This window comes from Vulpes lagopus, chromosome 23 (genome assembly GCF_018345385.1).
Source record: "Vulpes lagopus strain Blue_001 chromosome 23, ASM1834538v1, whole genome shotgun sequence".
Lineage (NCBI taxonomy): Eukaryota > Metazoa > Chordata > Mammalia > Carnivora > Canidae > Vulpes > Vulpes lagopus.
Window position 1 is genome coordinate 25051691 of NC_054846.1, and position 20833 is coordinate 25072523.

Below are 20833 nucleotides of genomic sequence, written 5' to 3' on the forward strand. Positions count from 1 at the left end.
TGTTAGTAGATGATTGAGGGACACTTTTAGTACCTTGGAATAAAATATTATCTATGATCCTTTTACTTCAGAAATAACTTATCCACAGTTCATTTAATACCTGTTGTACAAATGTGTTTTGAATGAAAGTGACAGAGGCTTTTATGGTCTTACATGGCTCTTGAGCTTACTTGGGTCTCTACTTGATCTCTTTTTTTTTTTTTTTTAAGATTTTTTTAAAATTTATTTATTCATGAGAGACGCAGAAAGAGGCAAGACACAGGAGAAGGAGAAGCAGGCTCCCTGCGGTGAGCCTGCTATGGGACTCGATCCCAGGACCCCAGGATCACAACCTGAGCCTAAGGAAGACGCTCAACTGATGAGCCACCCAGGGATCCCTCTACTTGATCTCTTTCTTAGTTTTGTCTCCCAGTGTTCTTTTATATATAGTCAACCAACTTCAGTATACTCCCTGTAGTGGAATTTTTCGTGCAGTTTTCCCTCTCCATATTTTTACTTGCCTTGTTATTTCTCTTTAGAATTGTATGTTTCCTTTCTAGGTTATCTCAAGCTTCTCCTTTTCAGATATGTTCTTAATACCTGATGTGACTTCTTACAATTCTTCGGTAGTTATTCTCCATGCATTAGTTACTTATAGTATATTGCTATATATTTAGTTCTGCTCTAATATCTTGATTTAATAATTAGTATCTCCAGTCTAACAAGATTTTTAAGGTCTCTAGTATCAGGACTATATCTTACAAAGTGGTATGGAATAGAGGAAAAAGCTTGGTAGACTTAAGTATTCTAGTCTCACTTTGTTAGTAGCTACTGGAGAGTGAAATATGAGGGACTTATCTATGCATCTATTTCATCTATCAACCTCATGAAATGACAAGTATTAAATGAAGAATAAAATCGTAACAGTACTACAAAAGAAAAAGAAGTACCATCAGTGGGGTCAGAAATCCTTAAAAGAGCACCGAGAGCAAACCAGAAAAGGCAAAACCTGAAAAATCTGTAGCCCTAAACCCATTTCAGAGAACTATTGCTAAGGTAGGAGCAGTTCATGGGAATCTCCTAATCAACAAGTCTACCCTTCTAGAGTTTGGGATCAACTAGAGCAAACAAAGAAACTGGCCTAACAAAGATAAAAATGTCAGCTTCCTTTCTGATATAAGTTCACATGGGGCACATAGCTTAGGTGTAAGAAGATAGGTTTGCTGTATGTCTCTTTCCCCCAAACACATTAGGTCCCAAAACTGCAGGTCTGTCTTATAAAGAAAGCAGAATACAATGCATCCTTTTTGTAGACCATGCTCATACCAAAGTGAGGAAAGACTGAATCACACATTTTTTCTGAGCTCGTCAGTCAGGTAGATGATACACTGTGAATAAGTGAGAAGGCCAAGAAAGTACAGAATATTCTCTTCAAAAACAAGAGAAATCTTCCCAACAAAATGTTGAAATTAGAATAGATCCCTGAAGCAATAGGGTGAACAATCTAGGCACTTTTTTTTGAGACCCTTTCTGTGCTTCTACCAAATAGCAAACTTCAGTTAGGTTTGCATATAACTAGAATCCATGGAGGGTAGATTCTACAGCTGCCAGGTCCTAGGAAGGGAATGATTGTGTTATACCCAGTTGATACACTTTTGGTAACTCTCACCTCAGCAGCACTACCTCTCCCTTCCCCCACCCCATCACTGGATGTCACACATCGAAACAACATCCATAATCTTAAAGAAAATGGGTTAAGCATACATCCAAGAATTCTCAAACATTTGATTGTAAACAGGCAATAGTCATAGTTGTAAATGAGAGATATCCTCTAGCTAATTGAGTAGAAAAGGAGTTTTATAAAGGTTACTGGAATAGAATAAAGAGACAAGAAATAAACTCTTACATTTATGATTAACTGATTTTTGACAATGGTGCCAAGACAATTCAATGTGGAAAAGAATAGCCTATTCCACAAATGGTGCTGAAACTACATGATATCCATATGAATGAAGCTAGACCTTTTCCTTACATTATCCACAAAAATGTATTCTTTGTAGATCAGAGATCTTAAAGTAAGAGGTATAGCTATATAAAACTCTTAAAAGAAAACATAGAAATAAATCTTAATGACCCTGGGTTAGGAAGCCTTCTCAGGTACCACACCAAAAGCATAAATGACAAAAGAAAAATGTAGATGAATTGGACTTCATCAGAATTTAAAACTTTTATGCCTCAAATGATACTGTCAGGAAAGTGAAAGGACAGCCCACAGGATGGAAGAACATTTAAAAGTCATATATCTGGTAAGGGATTCGTACCCACACTATATAAAGAACTCAAAAACTGAAAAAGATAAGGAGCCGGCCTTGGGCAATGTCATGCCGGGTCTCCTCCTCCTTTCGTACTGATTAGTTGTGGCGCCATGAAGACCCAGAACCCCATGGCTGAGGTGGCGTAAGCCCAGGTGGCCCTGGCAGTCAACATCAGCACGGCCCAGGGGCTGCAGGACATGCTGCAGACCAACTTGGGGCCTAAGGGTACCATGAAGATGCTTGTTTCTGGTGCTGGAGACATTAAGCTTACTAAAGATGCCAGGGTACTGCTTCATGAAATGGAAATTCAACACCCAGCAGCCTCCTCAGTAGCCAAAGTATGATGGTGACATCAACTGGTGATGATACCAGTTCCAATGTTCTAATCATTGGAGAGTTACTAAAACAGGCGAATCTCTACATTTCTGAAAATCTTCATCCCAGAATAATAACAGAAGGATATGAAGCTACAAAGGAAAAGGCACTTCAGGTTTTGGAAAAGTCAGAGTAAGCAAAGAAATGGGTAGGGAAACAGAGATCTGGCCAGGACATCTTCACATACTAAAGTGCATGCTGAATGTGCTGCTGTCTTAACAGAGGCTGTAGTGGACTCCATTTTGGCCTTTAAAAAACAAGATGAACCTACTGAGCTCTTCATGTTTGAGATCATGGAGGTGAAACATAAATCTGAAACTAATACAGACTTAGAGGTCTTATTTTGGACCATGGAGCATGGTGTCTTGATATGAAAAAAAAAAAAAAAGAATCGAAAATGCATACATGCTCAAATGCAGTGTGTCATTATAATATGAAAAACAAAACATGAATTCTGGCTTTTTTTATATAAGCATGCAGAAGAGAGAAGCATGAAAGATGAAAGAAAATTCATTGAGTTAAAAAATAATAGTATAAAAAAGGACATCTGTGATTCAGATAAAGAATTCATTGTTATTAATCAAAAGGGAATTGACTTTTTTCTTTGGAAGCATTTGCAAAAAAAGAAGGCATAGTAGCTCTGTGTAGAGCTAAAAGAAATATGGAAAAGCTGAATCTTGCTTGTGGAGGGGTAGCTCTCAATTCTTTTGTAGATCTTGTCTATGAGTACACATTAGGAGAAGAGAACTGTAACAATCCTCACTTTGTCACACTGTTGGTTAAAGGATCAGATAAGCACACACTCACTCAAATCAAAGATACAATAAGAGATGGCTTGACGGCTTTAAACATGCTAGTGATGAGGGCTGTGTAGTTCCAGGTGGTGGAGTGGTGGAAGTGGCAGTGGCAGAAGCCTCGATTAAATAGTAGCCCAGGATAAAGGGCAAGGTCCATCTTGGGAGTTCAAGCATTTGCTGATGCATTGCTCAGCCCAAGGCTCTTGCTCAGAATTATGGTTTTGACCTTCAGGAAACACTAAAGTTCAAGCAGAACATTCAGAATCAGGTCAACCCGTAGGTGTGGACTTGAACACAGGTGAGCCAATGGTAGCAACCACAGTAAGCCCATGGGATAACTACAGTACAAAGAGACAGCTTCTTCACTCCTGCACTGTGATTGCCACGAATGTTCTCCTGGTTGGTGAGATTACGCAAACTGGAATATCTTTTCTAAAAGGTTGAATTGAGGCTTCCCTTGTTGTCATCTGAATCATGAAGGCCCTACATAGTGATCCTAAGAATATAGCTGTGGAATTTTTGTCCACACTTCAAGTGATTTTAAAAAGCATTTTCTTTTCCCATATGAAAGAAAAAGAACACGGACACTTAAATTCTGAAGTTCTGAAATTATAATTAATTAGTATTTTTTATATTGCACTGCAGTGTACACACATTAAGCAGGCATTTTTACCCAATAAACAGAATGTTTGCTTTAGCTTCAGTGATAAAAAAAAAAAGTACCATGTTAGATAAGTATATGTTATCTCATTGTTATAAAATGTTCCTTGAAAACAAACAAACAAAAACTGAAAAAGATAACCCAATTTTAAAATAGGCAAAGATGAACAGATATTTCTCTGATGAAGATATAAAAATGGCTGGACAATAAGCACATGAAAAGATGCTTGACATCATTAGCCATTATAAAAATGTAAATCAAAGCCACAATGAGATAACACCTTCAAACCCACTAAGATGACTAATCAAAAAGACAGATGATAACGAGTAGTGGGAGGATGTGCAGAAAGTGGAACCCTCCTACGTTGCTGGGCTTGTAAAATGATGTGGGTGCTAGGGAAATAATTTGGCAGTAACTCAGAAAGTTAAACCCTTACTTATGACCCAGCAATTCCACTCAAGAGAAGTAAAAACAGAGGTCCACTCAAAAACTTGCACATGAATGTTGATGTTCACAAGAACAGTATTCATAATTGCTCAGAAGTGGAAACAACCCAAATATCATGCTATGAATGGACAAGGAAAATGTGATATATGCATGCAATTAATTATTATTCAGCAATAAAGAAAATGAGGCACTAATACATGTTACAACATGGAAGCTTTGAAAACCTATTTGCTAAATGAAAGAAGCCGATCATGAAAGACTACATACTGTATGATTCCATTTACCTGAAATGCCCAGAAGAGGCAAATCTGTAAAGACATGAAGTAAATTAGTGGCTGCCTAGGGCTGGTGGGTGGGATTGGAAAGCATTGGGGACAGACTACTAATAGGTACAGTGGATTTTAAAGGTGATGAAAATATTCTAAAAGTGATCATGGTGACAGTGGTACCATTGGTAAGCATACTAAAACCCTATGGATCACACATTCTAAATGGATAAATGGGTCACATGAATTATTTTTTAACAAAGCTCTTAAATATATTTTAGAATCATGAGAGACCTGGGGAACCAGGCCCAAGGTTTACCTCCATGGCCCCAAACCACAGCACAGTGTAATATGGTGTGGTAGGAAACACTGCTGCCTGACACTGGACACTTGATTTTACATTTTGCATTATTGTTACTATTGTTGCATGAATTCAGCTTTATTGCAGCTGCTGCAGTCAGCAGAATTTGAGCTTTTATACTCAGGAACTTGACCTTGCTTTTGCTGTCATTGCTGCCCCCATAAAGAGAAAGTTCTCTTCCTTTCCTTCTTTAGTATCTCAAGGAAATCTAGGGTGAGTACAGTTTTAATGGTAATATCTGAGTCACATGCATGGAAAGGAATCTGGAAATTTCAGTAGTATTTTCTAACATTTATTGAAGGAAACAAATTTTACTCCCAAAAAACTCATTAAATTCTTCAAATACAGAAAGAGATTCTGATGTTGCTTGAATAGGTGGAATAAATGACAAAATGCCTACTTCAAAAATCAGTAAAAGACAAAAATAAATAAATGAATAATACAGTTGATGCTAAAGAAAAGTGGAGACTTTTACAGATACATGATAGGATTTTGAATTCATAAATTTAAGAACAAGCTCTTGGGGATCCCTGGGTGGCGCCCAGCGGTTCGGCGCCTGCCTTTGGCCCAGGGCGCGATCCTGGAGACCCGGGATCGAATCCCACATCGGGCTCCCGGTGCATGGAGCCTGCTTCTCCCTCTGCCTGTGTCTCTGCCTCTCTCTCTCTCTCTGACTATCGTAAATAAATAATTAAAAAAAAAAAAAAAAAGAACAAGCTCTTATGGGAAATCTTTGAGACTTATTATTAAATCTTGTCTTTGAAATAAAAAATAATAGTAAGTTGTGTGTCTTCTGCCTTTGTTTCCCTACACTATTGTAAACCCAGCAACCAGAGTGCCATTTTCAAAATATAATTTATATCAGATAACTTCTCAGCTAGACTCTCCACTGGCTTCCTTTCTCAAACCAATTAAAATTACCAAGTTCCCTCTAGTGGCTGACAAAGTCCCATATGATCTTGTTCTTTGCTTTTCTCTGTCCTTACCTCTTGCTATTCTCCCTCTTTGCACCATTTATTCCTGTCACCCTGGCCTCCTGTCTGAGACATGCTCCTGCCTCGGTATTTTTACTTGCTGCTACTTTTGCCTGGAATTCTCTTCCCTTAGATATCTCTATGCCTCACGTAATTACTTTTTTTTTTTTTTTTTTTAAGATTTTCTTTATTTGACAGCGTAAGCAGGGGAAACAGGCAGAGGGAGAGAGAAGCAGGCTTCCCGCTTAGGCAAGGAACCCGACATGGGGCTAGATCCCAGGATCTGAGTTGAAGGCAGATACTTAACTGTCTGAGCCATCCAGGCGCCCGTTCTTCATTACTTTTTGCGAGTCTCTGGTCCAGTCTTCCCTTATAGAGATTTTCATCCACCCATCCTTCTATCCTCAACAGCTCCTTTCCCCGCCCTAACCCTGGTTGATTGTTCTCAGTGAATGCTTAGGATCTTTTTATATACTATATTCTCTATTTGTTGGGTAGAATATGTTACATGAGAGCAAGAATTCATTTGGTACATAGCTATACCGAACTCCTAAAATCCTTACTGTCTTACCTAGTAGATCTTCAAAAAACATACTTGTTTAATGACTGGGTGGATAAAGACAGCTTAAAAACAATGGACACAGCTAAAGATTGAATAGGCTGTCTAGAACAACAATGTCCAGTATAATTCCATGCTCATGGAAATGTTCTGTAATCTATAATGAGTTGGCTATTGAGCACTTGAAATGTGGCCAGTGGAACTAAGGATCTGGATTTGAATTTTACTTAGTATTTAATCAGTTTAAATCTTAATGACCACATGTTGCTAAATGGCTACTATTTGGATAGCACTGATACAGAATACTGAACAAAGTGTATTCTAATAGAGGGGAGAAAGTAAAAACAAGTTTTAAAAGTACAGTAAAAACATTAAGATAACCATTAAGAAAGACAAACAATAGGGAAAGAATGAAAGGAAAATAGAGTGGCAAAGTGTAGGTCTAGCAAAACACAGTTCAGTGTGCAGGGGATATCTTGGGCCATGGGAACAGGGAAAGAAGTCTAGGGGAAAGGAATCTTTAAAGATTCTGAGGTGTACTGATAGAATAAGAGGGCATCTAGTAGGAGTAACATATCTTTTTTTGACCCATGGTATTCAGGAGGGCACATACATAGACACACAAGAAGGACAGAGCCAGAAATTCTAGCATGTGTCTAAAGAGTTCTAGAAAGAGAACAAGATAAAAAGAAATAGAAAACATAAAGAAGTAATGAAATGTCTCAAATTTGAAGGAAGAAACAAGTCTTCAGATTGGTAAAGCCAACTTAAATGCAGAGCGAAGTGAGTGAAAACTCTTACCTAGACATATTGGTGACATTTCATAATACTTATGAATATTAGGATAATATTAGGATAAAGAGAAAAGTCTTAAAATTTTTTTAAGTTTTTGTCCTTTTGATGGAGGAAATTACACTAGATTTCGATAGAACAATGTGTGTTTAAATAATGTATGCTAATACTGGATATATAACCTTCGATGACCAAAGATAATGAATAATCTTTAAACCATTAGGACTGGGGAGAAACCTTGATGAGAATATCCAACTAATTGAACAAAAGCCACAGGGCATCTGGGTGGGTCAGTCGGTTGAGTGTCTGCCTTTGGTTCAGGTCATGATCCCACACCCCTGGGGTTAAGTTCTCATGTCGGGCTCCCTTGTTCAGTGGGAAGTCTGTTTCTCCCTCTGCCCCTTCCCCTGCTTATGTTCTCTCTCATTTGCTCTGTCTCTCTCAAATAAATAAATAAAATCTTAAAAAATAATCTAATAAAAGGTACAAAATTAAAAATGGAATAAAAAGGAAGCATCGTAAATAGAAAACATTAGAATACAGCACTGAAGCCATTATAGTAAATATGAATACCTTAAATTCACTTGTTAAAATAAAAAAAATTTTTTTTTTAAATTCACTTGTTAAAAGACAGAGGTACTAAGATAGTGTTGGGGGAAAAATATCCAAGCATGTGTGGCAAGAAGATAGTCCTTCAAAATAAAATGACAAACACTGAAAATAGGTGATGGAAAAAGATATATACCAGACAAAGGTTAAGAAAAAGTAAATGAATATTAGCTAGCATTAAATTTAAAACTAAAAGTAGAGAATGGGACAGAGAGGTGTTTTTTAGAGCATTTTTAGGTTTGTAGCAAAACTGAGGCAGAAGGTACAGAGATTTCCCATATACCTGCTGCCCCCACAGGTACATAGCCTCTCCCATTATAAACACCTTCTACCTGAGTGATACTTTTGTTAAAATTGATGAATTTACACTGACACATCATTATCACTCAAAGTCCATGTTAGAGTTATTCTTGGTGTTATACATTCTGTAACTTTAGACAAACATATAATGACATATATCCATCATTATGGTAACATACGGAGTAGTTTCACTGCCCCTACATTTCTTAATCTTACAGTTAGGTACATATTTTACCAATTGTGAACTGTATTTTAATACAGCAGCTAAAGGCAAAAGCAAATCACTGATCAGGCAAAGGTATGCATTTGCATGAAGATCATTTCAGTATGGAAATTCTGTTTGCATTTGTCTTTAAAGTTGTGTGAACTTCAAAAAAAATCACATCTAAATGAGTCCACTCTAATAAAGGCAAGATAATATCTTTTTATTATTTCATATGTCATCTCTCCCATTTGAAAACTAGAAGCCAATCTTTATTAAATGTATTACATTTTAAGAATATTTTTTGCTTACATCTTTAAAATGACACTTACTTGGTCTTTTCAGCAAAGCAGTTTAGGTAGTGATGACATGTTAGAAGAAAAGGCATATTCTAGATTTTTAAAAATATCTAAACTCAAAGTATTAGAACTCAGGCATCAAAATATCAAAACTCAGTATTTTAATTTAAACAACAGCTCTCATACATGTAAATTGTTGATGGACTTTTCAGAAACTTACTGGGATGATGGAAAAGTATGTTGTGTTATTTAGGATATTAACACTGTACAAAATCCAAGATAATTTATTTTAACATTGTTTTCCACTGGCATTGGAAAGAGCATATTTTAAGCCAAAATAGGTATGCTTTGTTTTATATACTGTCTCATATTTTATTTTAATGTATTTCCCAAAAGCAGTGTCATGAAGCAGATTGTTAATGTTTGATGATTGATGTTATTTTTCTTGTGATGTGGAAATTAATTGCGCTAGAGTCTTTAGTGTATGAAGTATGTAATGTAACATATAGCATAGTATACCACTCATATAGCTGGTAGGATAATGTATTATGAATATAACTCAAACTAATACATCAGACATGATAAACCACTATTAACAATTTTATGTGCTGCTTAGAATTTACCAAGGTTTTGGGGGATGATTTGAATGGCCTTTCTCAAACAGCCATTTAAGAAATGGCAAGATATATTGTTTTTTTTCCCTCCTTGAAGCAGATTTATTTAACAAGAAAAAGCATTGAACATAATCTTATTGGTAGCTATTTCAAAATTAGTTGTAGGTATTTGTTGCTGTGATAATGTAATGGCAGCTTACCTAGCATATTTCATTTCTTCCTGCTCTTTTCGTTTATTTTGAGTTATATTTGCAGTTGCTCTGGATGTGATTAAATAAAGTCCATCATAAAGGAATAAGTAATTTCATACCTTTTTTGCTGCTTATCACACTACTTCACACTTTTTTGGGACATTCTTAAATGGCAATTACCAGTTTTTAAATAATCACTTTAAACTAGAGAAACTTCAAATCATTTTTCCGAAAATTACAATAGTTAACTACAGTTTATTTCTTGCTCCAGTGAAATATGGCTGATTAGGTAAATATTAATAAGACTACTAAGGGCAGCCTGGGTGGCTCAGCAGTTTAGCGCCGCCTTCAGCCCAGGGCCTGATCCTAGAGACCCGGGATCGAGTCCCATGTCAGGCTCCCCGCATGGAGCCTGATTCTCCATCTGCCTGTGTCTCTGCCTCTCTCTCTCTCTGTGTGCCTCTCATGAATAAATAAATAAAATCTTAAAAAAAAAAAAAAGACTACTAATAAGAGAAAAAGGAAATGTTTGTTGGTGAGTATATATATGTGTGTGTATGGTATATGTATATATACCATGCCATGCATTGTTATTTACTTTAAATAGTACTGTTCTGGCTCACATTTTTCCAGCCCAACACAGGTGGGCCTGGCATACTCCCATCTGGAGCAATAGCTATTATGGCAAAGGTTCTCAACCAAAAGGACTGTGGGGAAGGCCTACCTCTGAGTAGACTGTATCCGAATGATATGGGGAAGGGGCACTGTCTGTTTGAAGTCTGGGATAAGCAACTCTGTCATTCACACTCCTAGAATCGTTGCTGTAATGGTTCCTAAATGGTAATGTGGGAAGATTTTTTGATTATGAAACCTAGTGAATGGCATAAAACCCAAGTTCTGAAGAGTCTGTATCACCAAAGAAAAATGAATAGAAATCTTTTATTGGAATAAACAATAGAGTCTATATTTAAAGTCAAGTATTTATCAATACCTACTGTGGAACTATTAATGATTAATATCTGAGTAATGCTTGCCAATGTATAAAGTTCTTTTACATTAAATATTAACTAATTTAATTCTTGCCAGACCTTTGAGATAATTAAGGCAAGTATTCTTATCACCTCCATTTTGCAAATGAAGAAATTTAAGTTTAGACATGTCAAGTGACTTCTTCAAGTTGAAAGAGCCTGTGCTAGGGAAAAAAAAATGTTACTGTACAATGCTCAGATGCACATTTCATCTGAGTCGCATGGATTTGTTCATCAAAATTTGTCCTAAAAACGTGAAAAAAAAAGTTCTTTTAAAGCAAAAGGAAATATGCCTTTGTATTGTAATAGACTCCAGTCACCCCCATCATTTACAGATTCTCTCTTCCCATCTCTTTCCATCCCTCTCATCTTTACTTTCTTCCTCCTGCCCCTTCCCATTTCCTTCTTTTTCATCTCTTCCTTTTCTTTTCCTCCTTGTCCTCCCTACTTTTCCATCCTCTCTTTATCTCCCCTTATTCCATACATGCTTCTTTCTCTCTTCCCATCCTTCCTCCTCTCTCCATCTCTCTTCCCCCTCCTCCTCCACCTCATTCCTTCTTTCCCTCTCCTTGTATGTCTTCTTCTTCCCTTCTCTCCCTCTCCTTCCCATTTCTCTCCTCATTCCATCTCCCCATGATTGAAATAAATGAGTCTCAGAATTATGTAGTCAGTGAGTATCCCGTGAATAGGGGGATGTATGCTATTAAATGGAATTAAATCCTGGGTCCTCTATTATCCTAACTACAGTCAATGTAACTCAGCTCTTATTTTTAGTTTATATTAGCATTCTGCATCAAATTTCATTTTTATTTATAAAGATTTTATTTATTTATTCATGAGAGACACAGAGAGAGAGAGGCAGAGACACAGGTGAAGGAGAAGTAGGCTCCATGCAGGGAGCCTGACGTGGGACTCAATCCCTGGTCTCCAGGATCACACCCTGGTCTGAAGGCGGCGCTAGACCGCTGAGCCAGCCACGCTGCCCTCAAATTTCATTTAAAAGAAGTATTATTCCTTTACAGTTTGAGAATGAAAGTATGTTATAAATTACTAATAATGTAGTATACTAGAGGTGTTACTAGTTTTTTGTGGTTTAAAGAGTGGAGAACTCGGCTTTCCCATGGTTTCTACTGTTTTAGGTTTCTCTTATAGTCAGTACCAGGCTGAATGCTATGCTAGTCTGAACCAGTACAAAAGGTTTCATAGTTTCAGTTTTTTTCTAGTATACTACTAAAAACACAATCGATACAAGACAATATTGTAAAAAAGTAGTTTCTGATTTGAGACCACTGTAAAATGAAGCCAAGAACACACCAAAACTCAACTTGATGACACTTAACCATGTAGATAGAACTATCCCATTTTTATATATACAGAATAGGGATAAAATTGATAGAATAATCATGGAGGGTAATTTGGCAGCATGAATAAAAGCTTTAACAAAAGTTTCTCTTCTTTGACTTTAGCTATCCCCTTCTTGGAATCTTTTTAAGGGGAAAAATTACGTTGAACAGATACTGTTCTTTAGTCCACTATTTGATTTGGCAAACTGCCGTTCTCCCATTTCATGTTATTTGGTGGACCTGACAATCCTGTGACCCTATCACAAAAGTGGGAATACGACACAGCTTGACCAATCAAAGTACTTCAGCCTTTGGGACATGATGAGTGTATTGATGAGTGTACATGTATTGACTGTGACCCAAGTGTTAAGTCTTTTTCATGATTTGATAAGGACACTGAGAGAGAAAGGGCCACAAACTGTAAAACTTATTTTGGGGGCGTTACCAGTAGCCACCTTTGCCATGATATAACTGGTCCAACACAAAGGAAAAGTAAAGTGGACTTGAGAAATAGAGAGTCAGATTCCCAAAATGACAGTCCTGAGGACAGCTTATGAATCCCAGTACCCAGCCATAATTGAAGCACCATCACTCAGCTCCCTGTTAGAGTTAGAGTCAAATATACTTCTTTTTATTAAAAAATTTATTATTATTATTATTGAAGTATAGTTGACACACAATGTTACATTATTTTTAGGTACATTTTCTTTTTTAAAAGCAAATTTAGAGTTGGACTTCTGTTCTCTTGCAACTTAAAGCGTTATATATATATATATAAATAAATCATATGTCATATATATATAAATAAATCATATATATCATATATATTCATATATATATATATATGATCCAAAAAGTAAGAAAATACGTTGATGGGTAAAGATATTCCCTGCCTTGTTTTTATAGTTGTTTTTTAATAAAAGCATTTTTGAGATATAATTCACATGCTGTACCATTCACCCAATTAAAGTATATTTTCTTCAGTGACCCTTGGGGTGTCTCAGTTAAGTGTCTGCCTTTGGCTCGAGTCATGATCCTCAGGGTCCCCGGATCCAGCCCTACAGGCTCCCTGCTCAGTGGGAAGTCTACTTCTCCCTCTCCTTTCCCCTGCTTATGCTCTCTCTCTCTCTCTCTCTCTCTCTCTCTCATTCTCTTTCTCAAATAAATAAAATCTGTTTTTAAAAAAGTAAACATTTTCTTTACCCTAAAGAACCCCCATACCTATGAGCAGTCTCTCCCCCATTCTTTCTCCAGCCCTAGGCAACCACTAATTTACTTTTGTCTCTGTAGATCTGCCTATCCTCGACATTTCATATAAGGGAAATCATGCAGTATTATGGTCTTTTGTGACTAATTTCTTTCACTTGATATTTTCAAAGTTTATTAGTGTTGCATATATCAATATTCCATACAAATATGGCCAAATAATATTTATTATATGAGACATACTACATTTTGTTTATCATTGCTTGATGGACATTTGTATTGTTTCTACTTTTTGGCTGTTACAAATTATACTGCTGTAAACATGTGTATAAGTTTTTGTTTCTCTTGGGTACTATCTTAAGAATAGAATTATTGGGACATATGGTAACTATTTTTAATCATTTGAGAAACTGCCAGACTGTTTTCCAGAGTGGCTACACCATTTTACATATTTACCACTAGCAGTGTTTGAGAGCTCCAGCTTGTTTACCAATGCTCATTAATATATGATTTTCAATTATAGGCATCTTGTGGGTATCAAGTGGTTTATCATTATAGTTTTGGGTTTTTACTTATTTATTTCATCATGAGAAGTGTATTCTTTAAACCCCATCACCTATCTCACCCATCTCCCCACCCACCTCACCTCTGGTAACCATCTGTTTGTTCTCTGTAGTTAAGAGTGTGTCTTGGCTTGTCTTTCTCTTTTTTTCTTTGCTTATTTGTTTTGTATCTTAAATTCCACAGTAGTGTGAAATCATATGGTATTTGTCTTTCTCTGACTGACATTCTGCTTAGCATTAAACCATCTAGCTCTATCCATGTTGTTGCAAATGGCAAGATTTCATTCTTCTTTATGGGCTGATAATCCATTCTGCATATAGACCAAATCTTCTTTATCCATTTATCTGTCGGTGAATACTCAGGCTGCTTCCATTGTTTGGCTCTTGTAAATAATGCTTCAAGAAACATTGAGTTACTGTTTTTGTATTTTGGGGGGGTGGGGTAAATACCTAGTGGTGTGATTACTGGGTCATAGGATAGTTCTATTTTTAACCTTTTGAGGCAATTCATACTGTTTTCCACAGTGGCTGCACCAGTTTGCATTCCCACCAACAGTGTACAAGTTTTTCTTTTTCTACACTTCCTTCTCAACACTTAGTGTTTCTTGTAGGTTACATTTTACCCATTCTGACAGGTATAAGGTGATATCAGGGAAACTGATGAAAACTACAATGAGATAATGAGTGATGTTGAACATCTTTTCATATGTTGTTGGCCATCTGGATGTCTTCTTTGGAGAAATGTCTGTTAATGTCTTCTGTCCAGTTTTTAATTGGATTATTTAGGTTTTGGGTGTTGAGTTATATCAGTTCTTTATATATTTTGGGTACTAACCCTTTATCGAATGTGTCATTTTCAAATATCTTCTCCTGGAGTGCCTGGGTGGTGCAATCACCTAAGTGTCCAACTCTTGGTTTCAGCTCAGGTCATGATCTCAGTGTTATGAGATCAGCCCTATGTCTGGCTCCAGGCTTAGTGCAGAGTCTGTTTGAGACTCTTCTCCCCCTCCTCCCCTCGTTCCTCCCACTCATGTTCTCTCTCAAATCAATCTTCTCCCATTCCATAGGTTGCCTTTTCGTTTTCTTGATTGTGTCCTGTACTGCACAGAAACCTTTTATTTTGATGTAGTCCCAATAGTTTATTTTTTGCTTTTGTCTAGAAAAACATTGCTATGGGTGATGTCAAGGAGACTACTGAAAAGGTGTAGTTTTCTGAGCATAAGCTTTATGGGTTTTTTTTTTTTTTTGCTAAACTTATTTCTAAGTATTTTTTGATGACATTTTAAATAGAGTTGTTTTCTTAATTTCAATTTTGATTGTTTATTATAAGTGTTTAGAATAACAGTTGATTTTTGCATATTGACCTTGTATCCTGTAACCTTGCTAAAATCATTTGTTAGTTCTAAGAATTTTTAGTGGATTCTTTAGTGTTTTTTTTTATATATATATACAAGATCATGTCATCTGTGAATAGAGATAGTTTTATTTCATCCTTTCTAATCTAGATTCCTTTTACTTTGTTTGACTAATTGCATTGGCTAGAGAACCTCTAGGACAATGTTGAGTAAAAATGGTGAGAACAAATATTTTTGTCTTATTCCTGATCTTAGTGGGAAAACATTCATTTTCTTACTGTTAAGTATGGCATTAACTATGGTTTTTTTTTTTGTAGATGCCCTTTATCAAATTGAGGAAGTTTCCTTCTATTCCTAGTCAGCAGAGTGTTTTTATCATGGGAAAGGGTTGATTTTGTCAAATGTTTTTTTCTGCATCTGTTGAGATAATCATATGGCTTTTATTTTATTGTATTGATGTGACATATTACTTTAACTGAGTTTTGAATATTAAATCAATCTTGCATTCTAGGATAAATCACACTTGGCCATGGTATATAATTATTTATATATATTGCTGGGTTCAGTTTGCTAATAATTTATTGAGGATTTTTATGTTCATATTTATAAGCACGTTGATTTTAGTTTTCTTATGGTTTCTCTGACTTCATAAAAGGAATTGAGAAATGCTCCTCCTCAATTTTTAGAAAAGTGTGTAAAGATTTGTAATTAATTATTATTTAAATATTTGATGTAATTCACCATTGTAGCCATCGGGGCCTGGACTTTTCTTTGTGGTTAGTTTTTTTTGATTCTTGATTCAACCTCTTTACCTACTATATGTGTATTTGCATTGTGCATTTCTTCTTGAGTCCATTTTGGTAGTTTGTGTTTTGGAGAATTACTCTATTTCATTTTAAGTTATATAATTTGTTGGCATACAATTGTTCATACTATTCCTTTTAATCATTTTTATTTCTGTAAGATTGATAGTAATGTCACCTTTTTAATTTCTGATTCTAGTAATTTCATTTTTTTGTCAGCTTAAACTTTTATTGATTTTGTTAATCATTTTAGTGAACAAGCTTTTGGTTTTATAGATTTTAATATTTTTCTATTTAATAATACTGTCTACATACTAATAGAGATATATTTTTTAAAATTAGTTTTTCACAATAGAACTTAATATTTATCATGTACTTTACAATACTATCTGAGCATTTTATTTGTTTGATTAGATTCTCAGATGCTTAACACTGGAAATGATTTGAAAAAAAAAGTCACAAGTGATTCAATGCTGCTTACCAGTGAAAAGTATGATATGAAGAAACAACACAGTGTTACTCAAGCCACACAGACGAGTCCAGAGGTTCCTTGGCCTTCTCATTCAGTTAACTTCCCTGAGTGCTCCTTTGATTTTACTAGAGAACAGGTAATGGGAAAACTAATTTGTTCGCATTCAGTTTTGGCAATTAAAAAATATATATATTAGATATTAAAAAGTTAAAACATTTATCTACTTATTTAAATAATGTTTATTGAGTACTTGTTAACACCCAGGGACTGTGTTAGATGCTATGGAAGTACTGTTGAGCAAGATTGGAACATTCACAGTCTTCACAGAGGTTGTAGTCTAGTGGGAAGGTAGAGGAGTAAATGTGGGAGAGTACTAGTTCTTGGAATCTGAAAAAGATTCCTGGAGGATATATTCATTTTGTGGTCTTATTTTTAATTTTGCATAAGTACTATATTTAAGAACATTGGAAAAACATTTTTAAACAATTTTAATGCATTCTAACTTTCTGCAGTGCTATCAATATATTTAAAAAATTTTTTCTTCTCAGGTTCTTTTCCAAAATTTTTCAAAAACAATTATTTTAGTTTATATACCATTTTTTTTTACTTAACATGGTTCAACAAATATTTTTCCATATTACTACATATGCTTCATATTTATTGTTAATGGCAGAGTAACATGGATGTGAATGTACTGTCATTTCTAATCCTCCTTAATATTTGCTAACACTTGAGTTGCTTTCTCAATAACAATATTATATGTTATATTCTTATAACATCCAGCAGAATTTTAATTCTCTATGATAGAACCAAAGAGTGAGTGAGTTCATTTATTCACCAGAATATTTTGGATGTCAACCTTGAGCTAAGAATATAAAATTTAACAGTATATTACCCTTATTAAGAAATTCAAAGTCTAGTGGGAAGGTTGGGGGTGTGTAACTGATGGTTGTAATGTAACTGTGTCAGGTACTGTGCTGGAGATTGGAGAAATGCAGGCAAATACCCAACCTGGCCCATAAAGCAGGAATTCTTAAGCTGGGACTAAAAGAAATCTGAGAACTCTTTGAAATTAAATGTATATATGTTAATATATCTATATAAATGTATTTTAGTGTGGGAAAAGTTCTTAGTTTTATCATTAAATCTTCATAGTTAGAGGTTAGGGAATAGTTCCAAGAGAATAATGTACTTGAGCTGAGTCTTAATGTGGGGAGGGAGACCTATTGGCCATCTAGATGAAAATGTTTAAGGACGTATTCAGAATATAGATCCGTAGCTCAAGACAGAGGTATGTGCTGGATCAAGTTATGTGATAGAGCCGTAGGAGTAGATGTATGACTCAAGTGATAAGATGACCAATTATGGAATCTAACAGCGTGGTAAAATTTAAGGGTTTGTTTTAAACAGCAGAAGGAAAGGAGAAAAGTCTGTGGGTGGAAAGAGATCAACATGAAAGAGCTGAGGCATAAAAGGCAAAGAGAGAAGCTTAGGAAGGAGGAGCAAGGTCAGCAATGTGTAAAACCACAGAGAGGTCCAGAGAAACTGGAATTAAGCAAAATCACTATTAGATTTGGAAATTAGGAGTGAATTCCTGTTTTAAATTGCTGGATTGTATACATTTTAAAGTGCTTCTCAAAGCAATTTCAGCTGAAGTGCACTCTCACCAGCTTTGGGTGGTTTTACTATCCCAAAAGTGTTACACCTTTAAATGGTATATGGATAATCTGTATTTTCTGAAAATGACTAAAGTCTCTTATTTTCCATATTTATCATTTCAGCTCATGGAAGAAAATGAATCTCTTAAACAGGAATTGGCCAAAGCTAAAATGGCTCTTGCAGAGGCTCATTTGGAAAAAGATGCTCTTCTTCATCATATAAAGAAGATGACAGTTGAATAGCAGGAGTGGCAGTCAAATTCAAATTACAGCTCTGGAGTAGGGAGGTTATATTTATAATGTTATGTTACTAGTTAGTGGAAGACTTTCCTTTTCACAAAAAGATAATAAAATAAAATAGAATGTGATGAAGTGGTGACTGTTCCAAAACCAGTTTAGAAAGTATTAGGTACGGCATTACAATCTTTTGGTTGTTTTGTGTTTGGGGTTTAACCCTCTTTAAACTGGTATAATAGAGGGAAGTCAACACATACTGTAAAATAATTACATGCCTAATGGAAAAAAGATGTCATTTTCCTAATTTTGATATCACATTATAGGCACCTTTTAAAAAGAAAAATGGAAATCTGTTGTGTTCCCACAGATTGCTGATTTTATTTACCACTATTTGTTAATAATTTACTATTATTTATGAAGATTCAAATGCTTTTAGGGCTATTGTAATTTCAAAGGATGCTTACATTTTAAATGTTATTAGAATTATGTACTTAAATCTATAATTATTTAATTACTGTGGAAAAGTCCAATCAAGTTATTAAAGTCCAATCAACCCACTAAATATAGTGAGCACGTTCAAAAGTTCAAAAATCATCACCCTATTGAACTTCTAAAACTTGAAAATGTAAAAAAGAAATCATTTAAAATGATGAATAAACTGTATAAGTTAAAGGTATAATTTTCAACTGAAAGGATCATACAAATGTAAAAATAAAAAGCACAAACTGTAAAAAAAGCAAAACATTACAGTATATGGCCAGCTGATTTAAAAAGCATTACTTGTACATTCCTTTAAACAGTTACTGTTAGAAGTAAAGAGTAATTTAACTATCCTAAATTTGGCAGCATTTGTAACTATAAGAATTTTAATTGATACTATTTATATTATTTCTTTACCTTTATCTTTTCTCTGTTTAAGGAGGGGAATGTTTTCAGAGAATTTTCTTTTCATATATGTAAAATACTTTCATACCATTCTTGTAGTATTAGGTAGACGTTTGCACATATTGTATTTATAAAGCTAGTTTTGATTAAAGGTGTATGTGACATAAATACTATCTTCTATAATAAGAATAATTGGTAAATTTTGATTCTATTTTCTAGGGATCGTTAAGGTTGAAACCATCACGAGGGAGAAAATCATGTGTTATGAAATAAGTTTATGGGTGTGTAAGAAACAGACATTTTTAAAGATTTAAAATATATTTCTGATAGAATAAACTAAGTGGGGTCTATTTTAAAATTAACATTCTTAAACATAAATATATCTAAGCTATAACATGAAACAGCTCAGACTACTCTTTCTTTAAGATACTTGAAGATTTTAAACAACCTTATGACACTTTATGGTGCTTTGCTTGTTTGGCATGACTTATATAGCCATCCTGTATCTGAATACTTGGACGAAAATACATGTTTCATTTATATTAAGTGTTGGAGTGATTTAGATTTCACTGAAAACAATACTGGCCTTCCTCCTCCTCCTCCTCCTCCTCCTCCTCCTCTTCTTCTTCTTCTTCTGTAATATCCATTTTCATTGACATTATTTTAAAAATACAAACTCTGTTTTGGGAGCTGAGGATACAGCAAAGAACAAATTAAATTGTTAATTTTTTACCTCAGAGTATTTTAAAAATCACGTTAAACAATGTTAATCTAAAACTATATCATAGTCTTAGGTTAAAAGGAAAAGTCTAGTTAAACACTTAAAACATATAGCTTATATCCGTAGCGTAGAGTACTTCTGATTTGTAGGAATGTATTCAACAAAGCAGTCTCATAGTAAAGCAGGATTGACGGGACATTAATGTCTTCAGAGCTGGCAGTTTCTCAGGATTGACCGATTTGCTCCATAGAATTTTTCATTTATGGTGTAATCGTTTAGTGTTACAGAAGCTGAATGTTTTCCTTACTCCTTTTCAGTTTACTTGGCCTTCTCAAAAAAAGTATATAAACAGTAGAAATGATGATTAACATGAGTCTGAGCATTCTTGTATGGTTTGTTGGATTTTTAAAAATTTATACTGAGTACTATTTTTATAGAGATTTAAAATTCATAAAGCACTTTGAAAAACATCTCTTGTAAGTTCTCACAACAAATCTGGGAGGTAGGTATTATTCTCATTTTAGAAGTAAAAAAAAAAAAAATGTAAGGCTTAAAAAGAACAAATGATTTGAAATCACAATTAATGACCTGACCTTTTGATTAAGATCCCAGTTACATGTTTTTGTTTGTTTTGTTTTGTTTTGTTTTTTTACCTATGTCATTAATTTACAGGTTTTGCCAGAGGTGGGGAGAGGAATCTCTTATTTTATCTGTTTTTCTTTTAAAGATAAATATATTTTTAATTGGGGGGATATGTGTATATTTTTCAAACTACTTAAAATATAGTAGAGGGATTATGGTTTATGTTAACCCCAACCTTT

The 20833-nt window shown here is 34.9% G+C and overlaps 1 protein-coding gene and 1 pseudogene across 4 annotated transcripts in view; both read left to right on the forward strand.

Annotated features, from left to right (window-relative positions):
• The window catches only part of UHRF1BP1L (UHRF1 binding protein 1 like), a 95703-nt gene extending 75323 nt beyond the window's left edge, over positions 1-20380 (forward strand). For all 4 annotated transcript variants that reach the window (XM_041738291.1, XM_041738290.1, XM_041738289.1 and 1 more), the window contains 2 exons: positions 16454-16647; positions 18293-20380. In XM_041738291.1, the coding sequence (XP_041594225.1) occupies positions 16454-16647; positions 18293-18412 (314 nt within the window). In that variant the 3' untranslated portion in view covers positions 18413-20380. The remainder of the gene's footprint in view (positions 1-16453; positions 16648-18292) is intronic.
• LOC121481174 lies at positions 261-5779 on the forward strand (annotated as a pseudogene).
• Positions 20381-20833: the final 453 nt, after the last annotated feature.